Raw genomic sequence first — 27,621 nt, forward strand, 5'->3', positions numbered from 1 at the left:
GTTCATTGGTTAGGATGGTACGCTCCGCTAATGAAGCCATTCAAACCGTGGTTAATCACGGTCTGAAAGATCCACGAAATTTGCAAACTAAAAATGATATAAGAATAAGATTGCGCAATTTTTAGCAGTCTTAAATTGAAAACAAAAGTACATAAAATTAAAACTTTAGGAACGCAAGCAGACAGCATATTGACTTGATCTTGGAAATAACTGGTCGAAAAATAATGCTATCAAATCAAAATGGAGAAATGAAAAGACTTCTACTTCAGAAACGTGTTTAATAACATCGTGCTTCCGGCTTCTGCTAATCAATTGTCTATATTTTTACTAGGAACAATTTGTTCCTTAATATTACTACAGTTCGAGCATTTTTTGTTGAAATGTGTTAAAGTATGAAATTCACATTGTCAATAAAACTCTTGAAAACACTTTTACAAAATCCAAAATTTAGTTTTTATGCGTGTAGAAAAATGTCTCAGCACCCAAAAGTTTTCGTCAGGCATTTAGACGAAGAGCAAACTATGAAAATCAATTTCGTTTATGGAAGTCCCGAATTTCCTGATCGTAATTTTTCCTTTTTAAGATCTAAAGATGAGAAAGTAGAAATAGCTCTTTTACGAATGCGATCTAAAATACAAAACTCTTTAGCACAAAAATATTCTCGGAAAAAGAAAAAACTCTTGAAGGATGAAGAAGTAGAATTGCCTCCTGTGGACATATTGCTGATGAAAGACGGAGAGCGAATTGATGAGAATAAAAAGAATAATGAGGTTTGGACCTCGGGTACTCAAATGAAAATTAATGGTTATGTGTATGAAATATCTGAAAATCCTCCTGCTGTATCTCATTTGAGTCTTCCGAAACACATTATGGCTGGCTTTCCTGTGTATCCAAAAATTACTTTAGAATTTTGTACAAAAGATGAAAGTATTTTTAAGTGGTATAAGTTAATCAAATGTGATGAATATTCTAAAAACAAAAGTACTGACATTGTTAAAGTAAAAAATGAAAATTGGTTAAAATTATGTGATAACTTTTTTTATATTACAAAAGAGAACGACATAGATTCCAAATTAATGATTACCTGCATTCCTAAGTGGAGAGAGAAGATAGGAATGGAGGAAAGTGCGGTTTCTGCAACTTCTGTTCAGCCAGGTCCTGGTAGATGTCCATTTGAAGATAGGCATGAACAGACTAGAAAGATTGCAGATAACCTAAGGTAATTTCTCTAATTTTGTTATTGAAAAGCATGTCAAGATACAATAAAATTTAAAAACGAAAATATTTTTAAGACCAGAATTACAAATACAGTCAAAAGTAGTTAATTCGAACACCTATATTCGGAATGATCTATAATCCGGACCTCAAAGCTGACGCATGCGCATAGGCATTTATGCGTGCGTGTAAGACCTTTACGGCTGCAAATATGCGTGTGCGCATGCGCATAATACATTTATGCATTCGCGTTTAATGTATAACGGACGGTATAAGCTAAGCTAAAATTATCTAATTCAGTTAATGTTGCAGAATGCGTTGTTCAAAGGTTGTTGTGCTCCGTCTTCAGGGCAGATGTTCAAATCTTCGAATTGAATCCGACTTTTTATTTTTTTCGGACTGTTAGAGCAATTTTATAAAAGTAAGCTTGAACTTTCGATTATGTCAAATAGAATTTCCGATATATATTTACTAATATGTGAAGGATCTGCAAAGCGAAAGTATGTTTCGAAGTCCATTAAACAGAAAGTGGAATTGCTGCAAAAAATGGATAAAGGCATATCCTTTGATTATCTAATCATTCCGGAATACGTTTATCAATTTCACGCTGCTCTGCGGGGGGGGGAGGGAAATGATGTGGCGCGCAATGAATTGGAAGTTGATCTGTCAGCACTATCCTTATCTTCAGGGCAGATGTTTTTATTTTATTTGACTTATAATTCCTTACTAAATGTAGTATTTCATCTCGATGTACTCTGTCTTTGATATGATTTAAATCAAATTCCTCATCATTATAATTCGCTTCCGATAGTGAAGAAAGTGGCGCAGAGGTTATTGAAAACGAAAAAATTTCGATTGACAAATTAGTCGGTATTCTCGACTCAGCAATTATAGGACTTGAACAGCGGAACTTTGTAACTAAACAAGAAATTATGTCTGTTTAATAGAATTAAAGAGAAAGTATTATCACATGAAACGAAGCAACTTAAACAACTTACATTGAAAGAAATGTTTAATAAAGTAAACAAATAAATATTAAGCTTTTTCTTTTTCTAAATTTTGATACCCTTTAGATCATAATTGTTCTTTATTTCATAAATTACGGTTTCATATTTTTAATTTTATAATTTCTGCATGCCATCTTACCATGTTTAAACTGATGATCTATAATCCGGAATCGCTGAAGTCCCGTCGAGTCCAGATTAACGACTTTTGACTGTATAGCTATGTTTTGTACAGTAGTATTAAAGCAATTAACTTAACTATTAATTAAGGTTTTTAATCTATTTTTTCTTTTTAAATGCATGTCTAACAGAGATATGGGTAAAAATATAGGTAACAGGTAGTTTGGCGACATTTTGGTAAGGTGATAAATGTTACCATCTAGGACTTTAGCAGTCTACATGGATAAAGTCAAGAGTGTGCGCAATGCCATTTTTGTGCAATTCTGGGATGTTTTTTTGGTTGATCTTTACATTATGGTAACTTGGCGAAAATTTGGCGACCAACTTTCCTACAGCATTCCTCTATTTTTTTTTTTCCCTCCGCCATTTTGTCTTCATGAAGTAAAGACATGTTTCTTTTCTTTTTATCTACTGAACACTTCTTCCAACAATCTACTAGCCGAATTACACTTATGCTAAAAATTTTATCTAACAAAACTGCTTAATCATGACAAATATTCACTGCAAAATTGGGAAAAAGTGCACAATACCATACTCCTTACGCGTTTTTCAAAATAACACATACACATAAACCATGTACACGTCGACTTATTTTTACTTAAAAAAACATCCCAGAATTACACAAAAATGGCATTGCGCACACTCTTCACTATATCCATGTACACTGCTTTTTTTCTCATAAATTAGAAAAATTTCACGAAAATGCATGAAAATACTCAACGTATACTACTCAAATATATTCCAAAATACTACAAACATATAACTCACAAAATCACGATCATTAAATTAAAATATAATTAAATTAAAAACACTACTTAAAATATAAATAAGCACATACATTAAATTAATAAAAATTAGATTACAATCCTAATTACTTTAAACTAAATCATTGCTAATAACAATTTTCAAATAATACCATTTTAATTTATTTACTCCTTACATTTAGAACAATGCATAAAAATAATATCCTCAAATGATTAAAAATACTAACTTACCTAATATTCTTCAGAATCTTCATTACGTCACTGCAATACTACGGCTAATTTCTAAATCCTAAATCCAGTAGTCAACTAGAAGTCTATTCACCAAGTAACAAGAAATTAATAAAATTTCACCTATACTCAAACTACTTTCAGCAAACTAAGTACCCTTCCTTACACTCCTTTTCACAAAATGTCCATTTTCACCATATTTCTTGCACCGCCATTTAAACTTGTAATATCCTTCCTTTCACACAATCTCAACTTATTATTATTATCAGATAAACGCATTAAAAATTTAGAATTCACTTTACAAAGCGCCATGCAATCCGAAAATTAATCAACACTATTTCACACAACACACAATGAAGCTTTTCCAAATTAATCCCCTTTTCCGATTAAAGAACTGTAATTCGTCCACTAATGTCACGTTTCACACAACACAGAATATAGCTAAATACGAAATTTCCAGATTTCCCCCCTTTTCTGATTTAAACAACTGTAATTCGTCCATTAATGTCACATCACATATCTCATGATCTCTCATTTCCCTCACACAAAATAATGCGTAATCGGAACTGCGTGCTTCTCACATTATCACCTAGGTAGTAACCTTTATCGCCTCCAAAATGTCGCCAAACTACCAGTTACCATATTCTAAAGATCAGCCCTTTTTTTAAGTGAAAATAGGTCGACGTGTACATGGATGATACCGTGTATGTGCAATTCGTAAAAACGCGGCAAGCAGTGGGCGATTCTGCTATTTGTCCCAATTTTACACCTAATCTTCGTCATAATTAAGCACTTTTGTTCCATAAAAGTTCTAGCATAAGCATAATTTGGCTAGAAGATTGTTGGAAAAAAATGTTGAGTAAAAAGAAATCCCTTATGAAACCCGTGAAACCAAAATGGCATCCAAAAAAAACCAGCAGGTTGCTGTAGCAGGGTTGGTCGCCAAAAAATCGCGAAGTTACAATAATCCAAAGATTAACCAAAATATATTTACAGGTACTGCTTGGCAATATTTGGCGGTACAATGGATACCGAGTTCCTTGACTTTATCCATGTATACATTTACCTATTTTCACTTAAAAAAAAAAAATCAGAGAATCACACAAACGTGGCATTGTGCACTTCCTTGACTTTTTCCATGTACACATACATCTATTTTCACTTGAAAAGTCAAAGGAGCACCCAATTCTATAGTAGAGCCAAACAAAAAATGCATAATCTCAATAAACTGTATTTTAAATCAAACAATAAAAGGTTAAAGTGCAGAATCACTCACTTATTAGTTTGGCGCTTTTTACAAGAGTAAGAAGAATGGGATTTTTCGCAATTTTCTTTAACTTTTTAAATGAAAATAGGTCGATGTGTATATGAGTAAAGTCAAGAGAGTGCGCAAGGCCATTTTTGTGCAATTCTGGGATTTTTTTTTTAAAGTGAAAATAGGTCGATGTGTGCATAAATACCGAGTATGTGCAATTCTTAAAAACGTGCCAAGCAGTGGCTGATTCTGCACTTTCCCCCAATAAAATAACATAAAAAAGGAAATTCATCTTATGCATCTAAGCACTATACAAAGCAAATATCCACTTACCTTATATAGAAATTTCTGAGGCCTTCAAACTGTGGCAGGTAAAAGTATAGTTTAGGGTACCCCTCGGCGATTTTTGGCTGTACATGGATACCGATTTTGTGCAATTCTTTGACTCGTTATTTTGGCTGGAGAAGCAGCGATTTTTGCTGCAAAAATCCTCGCTACACAAAGCCAAAATAACAAGACAAACAATTGCACAAACCCGGTATCCATGTACACATCGACTTATTTTCACTTAAAAAAAAACCCGAATTGCACAAAAATGGCATTGCGCACTCCTTTATCCATGTACACATTGACCTATTTTCGCTTAAAAAAAATCCCCGAATTGCACAAAAATGTCATTGTGCACTCTTTTAACTTTATCCATGTACACGTCGACCTATTTTCACTTTAAAAAAAATCCCAGAATTGCACAAACTTGCATTGCATTAACAACATTTATTTTCTTTCAAGAACAATAATGCCGCTTAAACGGGCAAAGAATGAGTAAGGAATAATTAACAATTGACTGACGCTTTGTTCGGGCAGAGGAACGGAGACTCGATGTGGACCGAGTGCATCCCTATCGCTTACTGATTAGTACTGGGCTCTCGCCACTAACATTACATGGCGCTGCAAACATTAAGCCAGTACAAATAGACATAAATATTCTAACCGAGATGGAAGAATCTCAATAAAAAATGCATTTTAAACCAAACAATAAAATAACATAAAAAAGGAAAAACATGTTATACATTTAAGCACTACCAAAAGCAAATATTCACTTACCATGATTTTCGAGTTCCCTTCTTACACCCAGAGCCACGTAAAAATAAAAATATCAATCATACTTAAATGCTTTTTTTAAAACCAGGTACTCTTTCTGATCGAACACTTCACATAGTGACCAGCAAAACCTTTCTTCCTTCAAATCCATCTAAATGGTTTTAACACACACCACAAAAACGCTTACAAAACATCCAGTGATTCAAAATTTTCCAGAATCATGCACCCGATTACATCACAATAGGGTTTCCATAACACTCAACTACTCAGGCTACCATAAATGAAACAACAACTTGGCGATAAATCAAACAACAATTTCGCCATAGTACAAGGGGTACCTTAAAGTCTATTCTAACCTCCTGTTCTTCTGAAGATTTCTTCATGAAAAAATCTGAAACCAATTGCTATGAATCCCTATTCAATATTAAGGACTGGTGTTTCTTGCTTTGGGAATGTACAGTTAAAGCTCTAACATCCTCGTACTTAATATTAACCGTTTTCCGACATACTTTGCATTCTTCATTAAAGTTGTCTCTCTTCATAAGCTAATCAAATTGAGTTAACCACTTCTCTTGAAACGACGTTGAATATATATATATATATATATATTTGTGGCACTTGTTCACTTGCAAAATCAGAATCATTTTTTTCACTAGACGTTATTATGAAATCATTTAAATAATTTCAAAATACACACTTGTTTGTGGATAACTAGCTAATTGCAGACTAAATGAAAGAATGGATTGAAAATGAGAGGGTGATGGAAGATGAGGGCGCATGCCCGCGATACGCCGGCATGAAACCACTACTCATCCCGTAAGGCGCTTACTCACTGCTCACCGTAGATCGTTGCTGCAGAAAATATGTATTGACATAGAAGTTCTTTGGCTGCGTGCATGGTCGTGTGATTTTCGATGCTCTCAACCATTTCGTCCGTGCGCATTGTGTCGTTATTTTTGAGAAACTTGATATTCCGGAAGAGTAATATTTATTTTAAATTTCTTTCCGGGAGTCGGAAGATTTTAATTTCGATAACTGAATTCCGGGAGAGGTGGGAACCCTATTTGTGGTGTGTGTCATCTGACTGCAGGTAATAAATAATCAAGTATCTGCTTGCAACAAATGACAGTGGTGACAAGCTGCCAGATATAGTAATATTATCAATGACTGCCTTTATCTGGTCGTGAAATTTCTTGTCAGCTGTTATACATTACATATAATTTTAAATATTTTGTTTTTTTCCCCCTTTCTTTAGTGTTGTAAGAATCCATCTTAATGAATAGACATTTAGGAAAACAGAGACTAAAATAAGTTGTTATACAAATTTAATTAATAAATGCTGTTTGAATACAGTTTGTGGTTAGCAGATCCAAAAAGCCATGACCCTCAGAGGATAAAATAAATTAAGCTTATTTTAAATTGGAAACAAAAAGCTATTTGTATAGTAGTCTGTCTGTTGCAAAACTAGCAATAGATTTAGGAGTATGAATAATACAAATTTTACTTAGAAAATCAACCTTATCTTATTTATTTTTGAAACCTGCATACTTAATGTAAATATAGATTCCTTTTAAAGTCTTGCATAATTGTGCAAAGTAGTTTTTTCATTCAAATTTATATGCTATTTTGTTAATCTCATTAAAATATATCATATGTTGTTCGCTTATGCGTCAAACTATTACGCTACCGGCGTATCAAGGACCCTAAAGAGACTACTATATTCTAAAGTATTCATTTATTTAATAAAACATCACTCAGGTATATAACATACAATTAATCTTCAATAAGCCTAACTAACTACAGAAACATGTTTTTCTAATTCTAAGAATTGCCCTGTTGCCACTCTCATAAAACCAAACTAACAACAATTATTAGTGGCCAAAAGGTAAAAGTAATAACTATTGTAAAATTATAAGTATAAAATTAAAGTCAAGTAAATACAAAATACAAACTACATTGTTTTGAAATCCAACATCCTCCCACCTTAAGTTGTTGGAAAACAACTTAACCTATTAGAAATATTAAAGAAAAACTTAATGGAAAAACATAAAAGAACTGAATTAAAGTCCAAACATTTATAAAGTCTATAAGTCTAGTCTTTGGATAGGTTTCACTTCTCTTCCACTCCTGGCTTTTATAGATTTAATATCTTTTTGGCTGTTTTCCACTGAATACCCTTCAACCCTAGCTTGTTCGAATCTTTCATTTTTTAAATCTTCAAAGCAATTACATGAAAGTTCTAAAGGAAAAATTCTATGTACAGGACATAAAAGTTGCCCATTTGTGGTTTTCAATCGTATCAATCTAATGACATTGTCTCTTCCAGGTAACAATTCTGTAACAACGGCTAATGGCCAGTCAGTATATTTAACATTATCACTTCCAACAAGAACTACGTCTCCAAGTTTGATATTTTGCTCATGCTTCTTTGGATCATGTCTTTGAATCAAAAGTCCTAGGTATTCAGATCTGAATTTTTTTGTATATCCGTGATTAGTTGTTGATGATATTTTAATCTCTTGTTGAGGGAATGCTGATCAATCTCATTAAAATCAGGAACGCCTGACTTTCGGAAATCTTGCAAAAATGAGTTAGGAGATAAAGGAACAAGTTCAAACTCCTTTTCTGAAACATAGGTAAGTGGACAAGAGTTAATTTTAAATTCAGCATCACACAATATCGTTGTCATTTCTTCAAAAGATAGCAGAGATTTCCCCAAAACTCTTCTAAGAATTTGTTTCATCAAGCCAACTAATCACTCCCCAAAACTGCCTGACCAAGAGGCAGTTGGGGGATTGAAAAACCATTGAATTTTCTTAGTGGTGGTGTATTGAGCAACGACATTCCAATCAACGAGTTTCAAACAATTTGATGCTCCAACGAAGTTGCTTCCGTTGTCACAATAAACTACAGAAGGACGGCCTCAGCGGGCTATAAACTGATGGAAACTCTGGAGAAAAGCCTCTGTAGACAGTGAGGAACTGAGTTCAAAATGCACAGCTCTATACACAGCACACATATATAGGCAAATCCAAGCCTTTTCTTCTCCTTTTAAATACACAGGCCCAGCCATATCAATTCCAATAATTTCAAAAATAGATGCATCTCTTACGCAATTTTCTGGTAATGCAGATATCGGTGCTGTTAAATTTCTCTTTGCATACCTTCAACAAGTAACGCATTTGGATAAAAGAGATCTAATGACTTTTTTCACGTTTAAAATCCACTAATGTTCTCTTAGAATATTCAACAATATTTGAGAACCAGCATGAGAGTTCTTCTGGTGTTCTGTTGTAATTAAGCTTTTGACAGCCTGATGTTCTCCCGGTAAAACAAAAGGATGTTTAAAGTTTTCTGTATCCTTCCAAAATGTAATTTTTGTTCGCAGTCTAATAACTCCTTCTTTGTCCTTATATGTTGCCAAAGATTCTAATTTTCTTTTGTTTAAATGATCAGAAAAGTATTTGTTTTGTATTAATAATATGACTTTCTTTTCTGCATTTTTGACTTCTTCGTAGGATAACTCTCCAATAATTCGCGAGACTTTGCATTTAGACAATTAAAGATAAGTCTTTTTATCCAAGCAATCAACCATATCACTTTGTCATAGCTTGAAAAATAATAATAGTACCAACTTGATCCATAATGTCTGCATCCATTTTTCTTTTCATAAGTTTTGCAGCTACAAGTATTTGAGTAACTTAGAGAACAGATAGAAGAATGCCCATCAGATTTTGTTTTTCTCTTTTCCTTAGCTATAGAATGTTCATCAAAATTTTGTTCTGTGATGGACCAGTTAGAAGAAGGTTCTAATAACCAAGTAGGGCCCTCCCACCATTTGCTTGATAACAGTTGTGTAGCCGAACATCCTCGAGAAGGCAAATCAGCAGGATTCTGGATCCCAGGAAGGTGTTTCCATGCAAGAGGATCCGTTAAACTATTTATCTCATTCACTCTGTTCTTCACAAATACCGTCCAGGATTCTTTACGTTAAATCCACCCTAAAACAACCGTTGAGTCAGTCCAATAATGCTGTTCTATATGTTTCCATTGAAGACCTTCCACAACAGATGCACACAAACGAGCTCCCACCATAGCAGCCATAGTCATGGGTTTTACAGAAGCCACTCTAGCTTTGGCTGCTGAGAGATGAACTTGGACATTCTCCGATGTCTCCACACGAATGCAAACAGCTGCTGCGAAGGCCAAATGACTAGCATCACAAAATGTATGCAGAGAAATGTTTTGTCTACTTGGATCAATTGAAAAACACCGTGATATGGTCACTTCCTTCAGCGAGCTCATAAATTCTTCTTTTATATAAGTGTTGACTTCAGAGTCCCAAGGTATGTTTTCTTTCCACATCTTTTGCAATAACAATTTGTGTATTAGCAAAACAGGACATAATAAACCAACAGGATCGAACATCTTATGAGTGACAGAAAGAATTATTCTTTTGGTCAAAGTTTCAAATTTATGGCTGTCTAACCAGTCCAGATTTATCATCAGTGTATCCTTGTTTCTATCCCATAAAAGTTCTAATACAGAAGTAAATGGTTCAGGACCATTATCATTTGTGTACTGCCAGCCTCTCAAATTGAATTTTCCCTCACTCAGTATGGCTTGAGCCGTTTCAATGAAGGGTAATATATCACATGTATCATTTAAGCTCGCTACTAAATTATCAACATAGAAACTCGAAAGAAGAATCTTAACATAATCTTGATTATATCTGGCATCATTCAAATATTTTCCCAAATGATAATCTAAGACTGCTCCCAAAAGAAAAGGGCTGCTCTTTACACCAAAGACCAATCTGTTGTGTTGCATTACCTTAATTTCTTTGCAGTCGCTATCATTCCACCAGAAGAATCTCAAATAGTTTCGTTCTTCCGGCCGAACGCTCACTTGCAAAAAGGCCTTTTCAATATCTGCAATAACACCATATTTAAATTCTCTAAATCTCAGAAGGAGACTTGGAATGAGTTCTAATAAATTGGGACCGGATTCTAGACACTGGTTCAAAGATGGAGATACAGTTTGCCTAGCAGATGCATCGAAAACTGGACGTACTTTGGTAGTACCATGTTCCTTGACTACTGGTCGGTGAGGAAGAAAGTGCTGGTGTGAATCATGCACATCTGTGATATCTATTATTCTCAATTCAGTCCATTGCTTAAAGACATCATCATAGGTATCAAATAATTTTTCTGAATTCAGCTTTTTTGTTGAGACTTGAAGTCTGCTTATCGCTATATCTTTGTTGGTTGGGAGAGGCAAATGATCGTCTTTCCACGTTAAGGCAACTTCATACCGCCCATCATCATTGATTCGTAGAGTCTCTTGAAAATATTTCTTCGTAAGAAATTCCTTTTCCTTTCGTGATGTTACTTCGACTGGATCAGATATTCCTAAGATGTCTAAGGAAAAAAGGTCAGAAATATTGGCATCTTTCACAAACATTGTTACAATCGTCATCGCTGTATCTTCCCTTTCAGCATTCACTGATGTTTTACCAATCAGTGTCCAGGCCAGGTAAGTTTCTATGGCTACAATACCACTAGAAAGTACTATTTTTCTGTCGGTGAAAAGTCGACCAGCCACATCTGCACCAATTAAAAGATCAATCGGCCCTGATGAATCTTCAGTTTCATAAAATGGTATATTCATGGACCTGAGCTCTTTAATACATGGCCCATTTAAGGCAGAAGGTACAGCATCACAAATTGTATCTTGATCATAAATATCAAAAGTACAAGTAAAATTATCGTCTAAACTCTTTAGCTTAATTTTGTAGACATTATGTACATTTTCAGGTGTTCATTTTCCTCCAAAAAGGGCGTGGCTCAAAATCTGTTGTCTAGAAGGTATCAGGCCTAGAGTAGAAATTAAATCCTTCCTTAAATACGATTTTTGCAATCCTGTGTCATATAAAGCTCGAACACAAAGTGTAGAATTATTTCCAATTATTTTTACTTTCAGGGTTTGCAAAAGTACTTGTGGTGTGTTGCTAACGCTAGAAAAATTTACAGAACTTTCTTCCTTGCTAGTTTCTATTTCATTGCTGTTTAACATACGCTTCTTAACATTTGTTTTATTTTTAAGCAATTCTAAACACATAATTATGCTGTGATTTTTATGGCAAATTGCACATTTAATAGAACTCCTGCATTTATTTGCACAGTGACCAGCTTTTAAACAGCGAAAGCAGTGCCCTTTATCATTTAAGAGTTTTTGCCTCTCTGAAAATGGCATTTTTTTAGCCTTAAAACAATTAAATTAATCATGTTTTCCGCAGCAAAACACACACTTCTTAGTGGGAGAATCAGCACTCAACAAACTTGCTGCCGTTGATGGTCGATCATGAACAGTTTTAATAGATTTAATACCACAGATCACTTTGTTCTTCAAACCGAAACCAGCCATAGCTAAACTTATGTGTTCCTTCGATTCTACTTCTGATTTCAAAAATTTTAATAAACTGTCCAGTCTACATTTTGGGTCTGGACCATGGTCAACATTTGCACTTCTTTGATAGGCTCTTAAAAAAATCCTCAGGCAAGCAAGATTCAACTAAAGGATAAAGCAATGCAGCACTTTTATTTGTAGTGCTGCATTATTTGTAGTGCTTACGCCAAGGGTTTTCAGAGCCCGAATTTGTTGTTCCAAATTATCATATAATGCACATAAGTTATTACAGGAATTACTAGAATTTGCATTTTTCAGGACCAATTTCAACAATTCTCTCACATAAACTTCCACTTGCAAGTCATTTCAACCAAAACGAGCCTTCAAACATTCCATGGCCTTGGGATAATTAGCAGATGTTGGCGGAAAACTTTCTATAACCTCCCTTGCACGCGAACCCTCAACAGTCACTTATAATAAATATTGAAATTTATCACTATCAGAAATCGTAGTATCTTTGTCAATTTTTTCAAATTGACTCCAAAAAAATAACCATTCCTTAATTTCACCATCAAATTTTCGTAATTCAAGCTTTGGAAGTTTGAATGTACGTTTACATACATTCTCATTAACAGATTCATTCAAAATTAAATTTGAAGTACTTACATTTTGTAGATTCTGAAGAATATCTTTCACTTTAGTTTCGATTCTAACAGCCTTGTCACGATAATCTTCAATAACATCGAATTCTGATTCAATTTCGTTTCCAGACAGTGTGCTAAGAAAACGTATGTGCATATCTTCCAAACGTTGAACTTTCGAAACAAAAACATTAAGCTCCGACTGTAATTCAGAAGAATTTATCTCACTTTTCTTTAAAATTTCTTCTAAAACATTGAAGGCTTTTGTAAAAGCAGCTCTGTGAATCTTCTTTTCAAGTTTAATAGCTTCTTTAGCTTCCATTTTTATACTTTAGATTTCCAAACTAACGTCTCTTATGTCCCACCGAGGGTACCATTAAAATGTTCGCTTATGCATCAAACTATTATGCTACCAGCATATCAAGAACTCTAAATAGACTACTATATTCTAAAGTATTCATTTATTTAATAAAACATCACTCTGGTATATAACATACAATTAATCTTCAATAAGCCTAACTAACTACAGTATCAGTATCAGTATCAATCTTGCTTTTTAGACAAGAAGAAAGATGATGAGGACTTTGGCGAACGCCGTTTCCTCCAATCCGTGAGGGTTAATATTGAAATTAACAACAAACGTTTTTACAAATTTTTATTAAACATATACAAACATCCATGCCTTCTCCGGGATTCGAACCCGGACCCTTCGGCACGGTAGTCAGCAACGCTAACCACTATACCGGTTGGGCGGCTAACTAACTACAGAAACATGTTTTTCTAATTCTAAGAATTGCCCTGTTGCCACTCTCATGAAACCAAACTAACAACAATTATTAGTGGCCAAAAGGTAAAAGTAATAACTATTGTAAAATTATAAGTATAAAATTAAAGTAAAGTAAATACAAACTACATTGTTTTGAAATCCAACATATGTGACAGTGCTTTTATACATAATTCCCAGAAAAATCAATTTCTACCTCTTAAATAGACAAATATAATTTCTTACATTGAATAACTATATGTTAAACTTATTTGTTCAATTTTACTTATAACTATATTTTATCAGCTGTGAATCTTCAATTATTTTTCATTTCCAGATTAAGAAATCCTCTGTACTTTCTGCTATTTCAATTTTTTTATGTTTTTGATGAAACGATATTGGAATTTTTGTATTGATTAATAATTACAAGTTTTTTTAAATTGCAGCTTGCGTTTTGTATCATATAACATATTGGCTGACTTATATGCTGATTCTGATACAGCTCGCAATGAATTGTTCCCTTACTGTCCAGCTGAATTTCTAATGTTAGACTACAGAAAGCAGCTATACTTAAAGGAAATAATGGGTAAGTAAGTTATTCATAAGAAGTAAGAGTACTTTATAATTTGCCCTTTTTCCCATGAAAAGTTGTCTTTGTGAATCAAAGAAAGATATCTGGCCAAATTTTCAGGTCATAGGTACTATTCTATATTCATATATAATAATAGAAGGAGAGTTTTCAAATATTTCATATATAATAATAGAAGGAGAGCAAAATCAAAAGTGTGTATGCCAATGCTTACAATATTGCAGCCAGTGGATACAATTCAGAGAAACAATGACTAAACATAAAGGGCATAAATACATACACATTTAGTCAAATATGCATTCGATGTACATGTGCATAGTTTGCCTATTCCTATGTGTATATTTGCAGATGTCCCGGGAAGATTCCAGTTTTACCGAATGTTGAGAGTAATTGAGTGATAAGTGAAGGATGTGGATAATCAGAAAATACTTACCAAATATATTTACTAAAGTAAATAAAGTGGTGAAAAGTAAAACAGTTGCAATCCTCAATAGCAAAGTAATTTTTTTTAATATTAATTCACATTTTGATAAAATTCATAATATGCTACTAGTTTCTAATGAATATTCTATTCTATTGAAGTTTCTAATGAATACTGAGGAAAAGGAGATAATAGGAATACAATGGAATTCAAGCTATAGCATTGGCTTGTATCTTGCTGAAGTCTGTCAAATAGCTAAGTTTTATGAACTAAATATATTTTTTCTAAATAACAATGGAATAAATGCTCACAAATCCCAAAAAGTAAGCAAAGTTTCCCATCTGTATAATTAAGTTATTTTAGGATTTTGAAGAAAGGATATGATAAGCAGAGTGATGCATTATACATGTGACTGTCTTAAGACACTGAATGAATGTGAATTTCTGAGTATGTGATATTGATTGATAGAGATTTTGATTTTAATGCATATAGTAGATTGTTGGGTTTAAAGTTATTAACTATGTGTAGACACTTTCCTGTGTTTTTTACAATACATCAAGCATGACAATCCTTATGTGAAACTGCACATAAGATCTTGCTTTATGCAGTAATATCACTGTACTAGTAGTAGAGAGTAGGATAAAAGTTAGCCAGGGAACTATCTTAAATGTCTATGATTTTTAATTTAAATTGAAACAATTAAAAACCAGATAGCTATCAATATAGGATTTGGTGAGAAACAGTGGGCAAAAAAATAGAACACATGCTCTTTATTTTCAAAATTCCATTTGGTTAATTTAAGCCGTAAGTTAGACGAATGACTATCTGTCTTCAAAACAAACAATGGAATCATCATTCTTTATGCATTAATTGCATTGGATTTATTGTCATCATTAAATCGGGCCTGGAGGAATGATATTTGAAATTTCTTATATTTTAAAGCCACCATTTAGCTGTGTCTTATAAGGTATTTTCTTCCTCCTTTCTGCATGCCTTCGTGGTGTAACGGTAGCATGTTCGGCGCATATTCTAGAGATCCAGATTCGAGTCCAGGGCATTGCTGATTTTTTGTGTTTCCTGTTTCAAAAATCCTAATGACTCTACAGTGGTGCCCGAACTAAAAGGTAGTGGATGATGATTCTTCACCACGAGGATTTGGCGACTATGTCCACTCATCCCCACTTGCACTTTAAAAAGGGGAATATATAAGGTATTTTTTCCCTTCTTTCTGCATGCCTTCACGGTGTAACGGTAGTACACTCTATGCATATTTGAGAGGTCCAGTCACACAGGTTCAAGTCACGACAAGAGCATTGCTCTCTTTTCACATTTCCTGCTTAAAAATAACCTAATGACTCTATACATTGAAGCTTTTGCTAGTATAAAAATGCTTACTCTGTGAATGTTTCAACTGTATCTCAAATTCTTGAACCCTTTGATGCAATGGAAGTGCTTGAGTCCTTGATTCAGTTATGTTTCAACATTTTAAGGGCTTTAATGCAATGGAAATGCTTGATTTAGCAAACCAAAGAGCAGATAGTTTCAAAATAGAATGTTCTGTATTGAAACAAACAGGAAAGAATTTGGCAAAATATTAGGGCTAATTTATAAGAAGTGGCTAACTATAATAATTCTTTTGCACAGAGACAGAAATGCAAAACAAGTACAGAAAAAACTGAAAATCAGTGCTGTAGTAAAAGAGAATATTGTTAACTTAGTGGATTCGTCATCATAGAATGACCACATTATATCAATTGAATTATGTAGCTTATACAAATAAACTTCATTTGAAGGCTAAATTAAACTCTAGGTATTAAAAGTTTGACAGCTAAAATGTAAGTCATTGCATGAATGTTCTTACAAGTGTTAGTTTTACATTTATTAAGTAATGAGGTATAATGAATGTTTCTAAATTGGCCTAAAAATGGGGCTCATGAATGTGAATAAGTTAAAGATCAGGAGTTAGGTAATGCATTAAAAAGCATTAGCACCCCCCCTTAAAAAAATATGCTATATTTAGGATAGGTAAGGTTAAACAAAATAAGAAAGTATGTGTCTAATTTTTTCGAAGTTATTGTCATGCTTGAATTATTAATTTTTATTAAAAATTCTTACAGGATATAATGCTGATATCGTTTGTTTACAAGAAGTAGATCGAAAAGTTTTTCATGATGATCTAATTCCTGTTTTATCATCTACTGGCCTTGATGGAACATACAATGAGAAAGGTGGTCAAGTAGCTGAAGGATTAGCATGCTTCTACAGATCATCAAAGTTTAGGTAAATCTAAAATATGGCAAAAAGACAATTATAAAATAAAATCTATGCAAAAATATTAAAATTTATTGAACATAAATGGAATATTATGAAATTGAAAATCTCAAGAAGATACATCTGACTGTCACGGTTAGTTGAAGAACTTTTTTTATAATAGCTTTTGAATAAAAATTATGTAGCTAAATTATTTATGAAAAGTTGCTCAGTTCATCAAACAGTATGCATGGAAAGCTGAATGCTGTTCCCTCCCCTTTTCTGTTTTCTTTCTTTTTTTGGGCCGGGGGGGGGGGTTCATTAATCAAACACCAGAATAAAGCAACATATGTAATAAACATGAATCATATGTTTTATTATGTTTGTGGACCTTTTTTGCTCACAGATATTAATGAGTTCTCTCTGGTTTTGAATTATGTCTCAAATTATTTTCAAGAGGCTGGATCTTTCATGGGGGAAAAAATTGTAAAAGAAGCTGTTGCTGGCATTATGAGCAAAACTAAACATTTAATTAATTATAAAATATAATTGTGTAGGTTAAAAGTTTAGGAAACTAATTAGCTAAGTATATTTTTCACATTAAAGAATAAATTAAAATTCTTAAAATTTTAAATAGATGCAGTTTTCTGTAGAAATTTTACCTATATGTGAATTAATTCAGAAAATTATTAATTTTTTGCTTTAGTCATGAATCTAAGTAAGCTAGCAAAAATAAATGGTCCCTTTTTTTTCAAAATATTAAGGTATTAGGTGGGGAATTTGATATCAATGAAAATTTTCTTTCAAATTTTACAAAATTTGTCAATGGGCTCATGTAAATTCTCTAAGATATTTTATTCATAGAATTTGTTTTAAAATCATCTAGCTAGGTTTTTAAGGAAAGCATTTACATACTAAAGAGTTACCATTTATTTCTCAGTACAGGCAGATCTGCGTATAATCCAAGAGTGCATTTTTTCTTCAAACATTTGCTCAAAATTCTAAACTCGTATATAAGATGAAATGAAAAGTCATTCAGACTTATAGTGACAAGGGTGAAAATCTTGCAAGTAAAATGGGTGGTTTATTTTCCAATTATTACGCTTTAAAGTAAAACATCGGTGACAATAGTTTTAGCTCTGGTAACCTTATCTGAAGTTAGCACATTTCCCCCTTTCATTTGTTTGTTGTCTTCTATAGAATCTGTGGTATCTGTTCTAAAGAACTTCTAGAATTTATAGCTGTGCCATTTTACTTTTTTATCTGAAAAGTGAGTGGGAAGAGATATTCTTATATGGCAAATTTCAGTCACAGGTGATTATGCTTGATAAAAATTCTGACAGTATGGTTGTTCAGCATTTCTGTGTAAATGGAAAACTAATTCAAGAGTGAAGAGAATGTGGTGCAAATGTCATCACCATTGCATTTTTCATTTTAGCAATGATGAGCCAAATAAACATTATAAATAGTTTCAAAAATAAAATAAACCGTTTCCATAAAACAAATATTTGGTTTCAATTAATTTTTTTTTTCATAAAATTAAAAAATTTAAACTAAAGAAACAAAAAGTACAATATTTGGAAATTCATTGCTTGCACTTGGCTAACGGAAAAATACCTACTTTTTTGTGAGATTAGCGGATCTGGATATAAACTGACCCCTGTAATTTAGCTTTACAAAAAGTATCTAAAATTCTTAGCTCATATACAGAAATATATGGTACATGCCAGAGTTGTTTCTGTTCTTTATAGAAAAGCACTAAAATGAAGTTAGGAAAAAAAATTGTTACACTGTTTGAAAAAATATGAAATATTTTCTTGGTATTTTCTGATTATCCAGCCAACCTTGAAATGAATTCAAAAATAACGCACTGTGTCACCAAAAGCTATTTATGTGACTACTCAGGTATGCGGGCATCACAGCAGATGAGTGGCAGTCTTGGTGTTTGCTTTTGTTGCATTGGATGTATTTTTTTCTTATAAGGAATCGTAATGGTACTGCTGTTTGCCCTGCGTACTTACGTATTATCTCACTGATGTAAAAGCAGCAGCAGCTAGATATAATACCAGTTATAAATAAAGGTAATGTCACACAGAGTTGCCAACTCTCCTGATTTAGGTGGAAGACTACAGATTTCTGACTGTTCTCCTGCCAACCGGATTTAAAACATATTTCTAGTGTTCTTAAATTTTCCTCATGATTTTTATGTATCTTGGCTTAATAGTTCATTATTTGCACCCAAAAAAAAGTGAAAACATATAAAAGAAATAACTGAGATAATAAAAGTAAACTAAGTAATACATATAAAAGAAAAGCAAAGTCGTTTCATCAGTAAGAAATTATGGACTGCTTTTGATGAAGAATGAGAGCACATACGTCCAAAAACATTGGGGTGCAGTGAGCGTTGACTACTACTGTGTGTCCTCTGGCATATATTAGCCAATGAGCACAAAGCAAGAACAAGGTTGTTATTTTGTTCATTTTGTCGCTGAGTGGTGTGAGTGAACATGTTTTCAAGAAATAGTTTAGAAAATTATGATCTTTTACTTTAGTTACTCTTTAGAGTGGTCAACACCATCACCAAGGTCATGAATGCCAAGACCTACACTGGGTCTATCTTCCTTGACATGGCAAAGGCATTTGACTAGGTCTAGCACAGGTACTCCTTTACAGACTCATCCAGCTTAATCTCCTGGATTTTGTCATCCACCTCATAACCTTCTTCTTCACCAACCAGAGCTTAAAGGTATGAATGGGGAATATATTCTCTTCTAGCTGTTGTATTCAAGCTGGTGTCCCACCAAGAAGTGTGTTTGGGCCCATCCTTTTCAATGTCTGCCCTCATGACATCCCTCATGATCCTAAGATGCAGCTCATTCTTTTTTCGCATGATACTGATATCTTGACCAACTTCAAGTTCATTATAACTCTCCTTCAAAGCTATCTTCTCTTACTCTTGAAGACTGGTATAGCAAATGGTGCCTTGCTGACAACACACAAAATTCTGCTGCAGTTATCTTCTGTAAAGGGAATTCCAATAAAACTCTTGATGCTCTCCTCCTCTTTGGCAAACCAATAGAATGGACTAGCAACACTTCCTATCTTGGAAAAAATCTTTTTAGCAAGATCACCTTCAAAAATCATTTCAAGAAAGTTCATGAAGAAATTTTATTGTACAATATGCTTCCTCTTCTTGGATGCCACAGCAAGCTCTGCATCAAAAACGAGGTTATATTATACAAGTCTGTCCTTCATCCTTTTCTCCTGTACACCAAATTGCTAAATCCAGTCTTCGCCAGCTGCAGATTTTTCAAAACAAGATGCTCCAAATGATTGTCAACACCCCTTGGTATTTCAGGAACTCTATCATCCATAACGACTTTAAAATTCAATAAATCAGTGACTACATTAGAAACAACACCAGTAAGTTCTACCTTTCGATCAAATACCATCAAAATTCAATTATCTCCAATCAGAAACACAGTCCCTTTCCACTGGGAAAATATGCTTATACTGCTAACACTCTGATCATTTAATTTTTTTCCACCTCTTCTGCTTTTGCGGACTTGAAGTCCACATGTCTAATCCGTTTAGAGTTTTTTTATCTGACATTGTCTCTGTTTGAATATCACAAATTTTAAATCAGACCACCTTAGGGAATTTTCTCACCTCCTCAGCAGTTGCCCTTAAATGCAATCTTGCTATTCAACTGGTGAACTTTTATTATGTACTTAATTACTCATATGGAGCAAAGGGAGCTTTGCTTCTATTATTGCATTCAGCATATGGTCAAGTCAAATCCCTTTTTAGTTATGTCTGCAAAAAAGTGTGCTCTTCTGTTATTGGGACCGGCTTCAGAAATGTATGTATGTATAAGCATATATGTGTGTACGTACTCACACATATGCATCCATGAACACATACATCCATACATACATGAATATATACTGTAGTGAAGTTTTAAAGAAATTTCACCATTTTTGATCGAACAACCAACTTTTAGTCAAACTTACATAATAACTCAAAAACATTTTTAAAGCGTGTGCATCTTCTGCACGGATATTCTGTGCATAAGGTTTCTTTACACTTCTTACTGGTATTATGTCGGTAGCTTAGCAATGCAAATATGTTACAATACATGCATTTAATCTGGTCCAGATAACAGAAGAGTACCCAAAAAGGGTAAAATACGCACATGTTTTTCAGAAATTGTACATAGATAACTTTCCTTCTATTATTTCCTCAAGGAATTTGCGATATGTACCTTTTGTCATTGTGATTTTTCAATTTGGCATGGTAGAAGGACTTATATTCTCAAACATGTGAGTACAAAGAAACACAAGGACAATGTAAGTTATATTTAAAAACAAATGAAAACATTTTCTGAGGAAATAAAGAACCAAAAGTTCTTAATGCAGAATGACTGTTCTTTGCCTTATACTGGAGCACAACGTGGCACTGAATGCATCAGATCATGCTGTAGCTTTATTTAGAAAAATGTTTCACGATAGCAAAATCACTAAGAAATACCCAAGTGCAAAGACCAAAATGGTTGCAATTGTTAAAAAAAATGGGTTTGAAAAATAAATCTTCAGTTTTTGATTGCATTAAAACAGTTCCATTTTGCCTGTCTCCAGATAGAAGCAGTAATACCATTTTAAAATTGTATCCAATTGTTAGTTCAAAGGGACAATTTGCGCAGAAGGACTATTAATTTCGTTTGTGCATTTTGCGTTGATTCACGATAAATGTTGGTTCACTTTTCAAATTCGGGCCACCAAAGAGCGCTGTATTATATTTAAAGAAATTAAATAATGAAGAATCTGTGTAAATGTATGTATGTTTCTCGCATTGTGATAAAACAATGGCCCCTAGAGCCATCAAATTTTGAATAACATATGTTTCCACATGGGCATCTGGAAGCCCTAATTTGGAATTTGTTTTATTATATATTTCAGTTAGACTGAAGGGCATCCCTTGTATTATCACAGAGTTGTTGTTTCATTTATGGTAACCTGAGTAGTTGAATGTTCCGTAAATATACATTTACCTAGAATTGGGTGCTCCTTTGATTTTTTAAGTGAAAATATATTGATGTGTCCATGAGCAAAGGGAGTGCGCAATGCCTAATTTGAACAATTCTGTGATTTTTTTTTTTTTTTTTTTTTTTATTTTGAAGTGAAAATAGGTGTACATGGATACTGAGTTTGTAAAATTCTTTGACTTGTTATTTTGTCTTTGTGTAGCGGCAACTTGTGGTGTTAAATATGCTGCTACACAAATCCAAAATAACAAGTCAAAGAATTGCACAAACTCAGTATCTATGACTGTCAAAAACCGCCAATTTTCGCCAAGGGATACCCATAAATATACTTTAAATGTACTTAAAAATAAATATACTTTTACCTATATTTCATATTTTGTAAAACTTGAACAGATTTTTGAATAACAAACTCAATGATTTCAAAGTGAGCAATAGCAACGTTGTACGAAAAAATAATAATATTTTTATCTTCAGTGCACGACACTGTGTATTGGAAATTCTAAAGCTATGATCATTTTAAAATTATTTTGTGGTATTGCTTTTGAACTGAGTTTTCCAAGTCCAAAGGGACATTTTCGCCAGAAAGACTATTAATTTCTTTTTGGCATTGTGCGTTGATTCACTATAAACATTGGTTCAATTTTCAAATTGTTGCCACCAAATATTATTGCCCTGTTTTATATTTAAAGAAATTAAATAATGAAGAATCTGCATAAATGCTTGTATGTTTCTCGCATTGTGATAAAACAGTGGTACCTACAACCATCAAATTTTGAACGACTTAATCTTCCACCATAAATAAGCATCTGGAAGCCCTAATTTGGAATTTGAAATTTGTTTTATTATAGATTTCATATTTTGTAACACTTTAATGAATTTTTGTTTAACAAAATTAATGATTTCAAAGCGAGCAATGGCATGTCGGAAAAACATAAAAACTGTGTATCGGAAATTCTAAAGATATTCTCATTTTAAAATTGTTTTGCGATATTGCTGTTGAATTGAACTTTATGGTTTAAATGTGAAGAACATGATATTTAATAAATAAAGGTAACACACAAAACGTTGAAAAAACACCCGTTGTGTGTAATGTAAAATCTGAATGCTTTCAGATTTTTTTTTAAATATGTTGTAGTAGTCATTGCTAATTGATGTAATGCGATAAAGAATAGTTTTAATTTTTTGTTTATTAGGCATGTGTAAAGAGATTGGATTTACATTATATAATTTTTTTTTTTTTTTTTTAAAGTGTCTTCAAAATTGAGTGTAGTTTAATTTCTGTCCCCACTTTAGAAGGGCATTAGTCAGGCTTTAATATAGCATAACTAATTATTAAAACTTTAAAAGAAAATGCAATTTCTCTGGATAACTGGTTAGCACTGTGTGCCGATAATGCAGCAGTAATAGTAGATTTGAAGACTGGTGTTGCAAGCATGCGAAAAAAGAGAAATTCAGATTTTCTAATCTGAATGAAAGCTGTTAAATTTATGAGGTGCACCTGCCATCTCTTAAATTTAACAGCCTGAAAAGGGGCAGCTTCTTTACCAGTAGGTGTAGATAAATACATTGTTGATATCTATTATTATCTTGAAAGGAGTTCTAATTGGAAGGAAAAATTGGAATAATTCCAACAGCTGCATAATACTAAAATAAGGAAAATTTTGAAACCTGTATGTACACGCTGGTTACCTTTAAGAAATATTTATCTGGAATCCTGGAGAAATGGAATCCACTTCTTGCATTTTTTAAAGAAGAAGTAAATGCCCAATGAAGAAGTAAAAAGCCCAATATTTGAAAATTGAGGTGAAGGCAAAAGTATAATGATTTGTATGTAAAAATTTGCTGAAACTTGGAATATAACAAAAAGAATACACACAGAAAGGATGGCATTTCTTCACTGAAGGATTTTTAAAAGCATGGTTGCCTGAAGAAAGTTTACATTCTTGGTTTTCATTCTTTTGTATATTCTGAATATCTAGCGACTTCTACTAAGGTGATTGTGATAATATGTAAGGTTCAAATTCCACAGAAATAATAGCCATAACTTTGGCAGGAGTTTGATATTAGCCAACTTCAGTAGTCCATGGGATGATATGTAAGTACTGTTTTCTGGCTGATGAAAAAGAAGGTGTTGTTTTTGATTCTTGTTTTGTTCAAGAGTAGAGAATGAAAGCATTCATTCCTTGAAGTTGTACTTTATAAACAATTGTATTTATGGATCAGAATTTATGCACCAGTGCCTAATTTCTGCAATTCTCTGCTTTGTTGAGGGAAAATAGATCACTGTGTATATGGAGGAAATGACTATGTGTGCAATGCCAAGTTGCTCTATAATGCTGATATTCTGCAGTTCTCTGATGCTTTTTTAAACTGAAATAGAAAGTTGTCTACAATGAGAAAAGAGTGGAAAAAATAAATGTTTAATTATGGATATGTCTTGCATTTTTTTAATATTTCAAGAGCATTGAGCATATAATCAGAAAGTATCATTTTCTTTTTACAATTGAAATTTAGTCATTAACAAAATCAGATATTTAATCTCTTTGATGATTTTCATCTGATCTTCTCCAAATTTTTATAGCACTTGTGTATCATCATTCAGTTTATGAGAGCCATTGTTGTCTTAAACTTCTTAAGATGAAATGGTACTTTCTGATTATCTTCACCCTGCCACACGTGGAAAAGTTCCAAACTCATTGGTGATTCTGGAAGGCATGTGAATTCATTGGGGACTAACTTTTTGCCAAGCTAATGCATGAAAGACAACAGCCATTTTCAAAAGCATATCAAAAATTCCATACAAGAACAATCAATCAAAAAAATAAAGAAAGCAAGAAATGCTAGTAATAAAACATTTACCTTTTCCATGAAATCTTTTTTTTTTTTTTTTTCTTTCCATTGTTGCTCTCCCTATGTACAGGGTAATATGTTTTTACTTTAAAAACATCAGAGAGATCTGCAGATTGGCTCGACACAACTTCTGCAGTGTGCACTGGTCAAAATAGGCATGTTATATGCATGCCATATAACTATTTTGGTGAATACTGCTTTGCCTCATGAATATTTTTTGGTGAGGGTTCAGACAATTGAAATAACCAATGGAATTTTAACTTCAGTTTAAATCAATCGACAGCCAAATCAAGAACAATTTAACCGTAATTTTCAGACTTTCTGAATTACTTTTCCTTAAATAATCAGAAGTACATCATTAGTTCAAAAACTGATCCTTGTGAACTACCATTTCTCGCATGATAAGTTAAGACATCATCAAGTTTAAGCTTGACAACTTTTTAATTTAAATAATCATTACTACAGATAGAAATTCTTTACAGTTGTACAGTTTTTTGTCGGTATTTGAATGATGCCTGGCCAACAAACATTATCAGAAGCCTCCTTTGATATGCAAGAAAATTAAAATAGTAACCTTTTTTTTTTCACTCCTATTTACTAAATTATAACTATATTCAAGAGGCAGGGTTTTTTTTGATAACTTCTGAGAGATAAACTCTGACATCAATAATGAAAAGTTCATTTTGCAACAAATGTTGTTTGTAGCTAGCTGCTCTAGTGGCTGAGTGGTTAAGGCTGCCGAATATTTGATAGTCAGTCTGGGTTCACTTATAGGAAAACCGACTGGCTAAAAGGTTGGTTTTCATAATTTTGTGACATGTGGCATAAATAGAAGCCAGTTTCACTTAGATAATGTTCTTTCTCTTAGACAGTTGTTTTGTCATATTCAAATAGCCTAACCTGTTTGTAGCTTCTTGTATTTTCCTAAGCCATGCAACAGACTAATATGATTTAATTGTTCTTGATTTAATTATATCAATTTGTTGCACAACAATTTAGTATTTATAGTATGCCATTGAAGGCCATATTTTTTTTTTTTTTAAACTAGGATTGACTAATTATTTTCTAGTGACTTGAAAAACAGTTTGTTAATTGCAAGAACATTGTAGACATGAAACAGTGTGAAAGAAGAACATAAATTTTTTGTTTGTTTTATTTGTAAAAATATTAGAGCCAGCGTTTATTTCATGTTAGCTCATTAGTAATGATGATTATAGCAAAATTAAAAGGAACTTTGTTATTTTCTACACATACCTAGCAAACTATATTGTAAAGAATTTGTTGAGATGGTTAATTCTGTTCACAGGATCACAATGAAAAGATTTTTTCTACTAATCCTGTTATAAATTCTTCAGTGAAATTGCATACTTGCTGTTAGATAGCTGCAACCTGTAATTTAAACAGGGTTCGTACGGTCCTTAAGAGTACTTAAAAGTCCTTAGATTTTTTTTAATGGATTTTTTAGTCCTTAATTTCAGCCATAATCGGCAGAAGGTCCTTAATTTAAATCATCTGAAGTTTCTGTCTATTTTTACGACTGCCATTTTGAGTGTGAATTAGCATTTTGGAGGTATATTTGGCGATTCACCGATAAATATGGTTATCTTTTGAATGGGTTATAATTTGTTCCTATTTCTATAAATAGTAGGATACTCGAGTTTCTGAGTAAGAAGTGAAACATAAGCATTTCGAAATTATTTAATTTTTTCTAATCAAGAGCTTTTAAACAACTTTTCGCTTTTGGGGATGTGATTTCGTTTAGTAAACGGTTCTAAATTTGGCGACTTATCAAAATTTTGGCGATTTTTAAGACCAGTTTGGATAGAAAATTTTTAATTCCGACATCAGGGAATTTTTTGTTGACTTTTTTTAAAACATTGTAACATTGATAAATTTCATTAAAATAATGGTAACATATTGAAATTAAATTAAAGAATAACATTAAAATATAACATTTTTATTTTTCACTCTCATATTAGAAAGTTCCATTTTGGCTACTTATTATACAATATTTTGAATCTGAAAAATAAACAAGGTATAATGCTATAAAGCACAATTTACAAAACAGTTCTTAGCAAAAGCAAAATAGCTATGTAATTAATTGAAAATGTCTTCTTTTTAATTTTTTTATGGTAAGAGATTTTCCCATGTAATTGTCTCAGAATATGCATCAGTTTTCTCTATAAAATTAATTTTACACTTTTTCCCTCTGATTTTTTTTTTTTTTTTTTTTTTCCCCAAAGTATGTCTGTCTTTTTGCTGTTGCACAATTGGTAGGGGTTATTTTTCTTTAGGATTTTAGACATTGCAACTTTGAAAGTTTAGAAGGATTTGAAGGCAATATTAGAAGGATTTGAAGGCATGATTCTAGAAGATTCCAGAAGAATGTGACAAAATGAAAAATGTCTTCATGGTATTAACACGTAATGAATGTATATTACAGATGTGATGAATTTCTTATGTTTTGGAGAATTTTTGGAAGAATAAGAAAAACATAATATTTGAATGTTTTACTTCTGATACTAGAAATCATTTTTTGAACATGTTTATCTTTCCTTTATTTTTTCTCCTTTTCACTAAGCACAAGCGTTAAAAATACCACAAATATTTCTAATCTTATCACATGGACAGGTATTTGTAGAAAGGAATTTTTATAGTAATAAAGAAATTAAAAACTGGCAATTGAAAAGATTCATCTTAAGGTCTCAGTCCATCACACATAGGGCACGGTGACCAGACAAAAGCGTGTGATGTAAACAGATCATGTTTGCAAACACGCCCTAAAAGAACATCATCTACATCACGCCTTTATCTACTGAAATATGTAATGTCCTGAAACATGATGCCTATACCTATTACAATAAATAACGCCATAAAACATGCACCTGAACAACTATGTATCGCTATA

At 32.8% G+C, this 27,621-nt stretch overlaps 1 protein-coding gene across 1 annotated transcript in view; it reads left to right on the forward strand.

The window, feature by feature from the left end:
- Nucleotides 1-54: 54 nt before the first annotated feature.
- The window catches only part of LOC118196566 (2',5'-phosphodiesterase 12-like), a 52,626-nt gene continuing 25,059 nt past the window's right edge, over nucleotides 55-27,621 (forward strand). Inside the window, exons 1-3 of the mRNA XM_035368037.2 lie at nucleotides 55-1,219; nucleotides 14,006-14,145; nucleotides 16,687-16,849. Of these exons, the coding sequence (XP_035223928.1) occupies nucleotides 393-1,219; nucleotides 14,006-14,145; nucleotides 16,687-16,849 (1,130 nt within the window). The 5' untranslated portion in view covers nucleotides 55-392. The remainder of the gene's footprint in view (nucleotides 1,220-14,005; nucleotides 14,146-16,686; nucleotides 16,850-27,621) is intronic.

The sequence above is a fragment of the Stegodyphus dumicola genome, chromosome 3 (assembly GCF_044657685.1).
Source record: "Stegodyphus dumicola isolate Sdum_Otavi_A_Nest chromosome 3, ASM4465768v1".
Lineage (NCBI taxonomy): Eukaryota > Metazoa > Arthropoda > Arachnida > Araneae > Eresidae > Stegodyphus > Stegodyphus dumicola.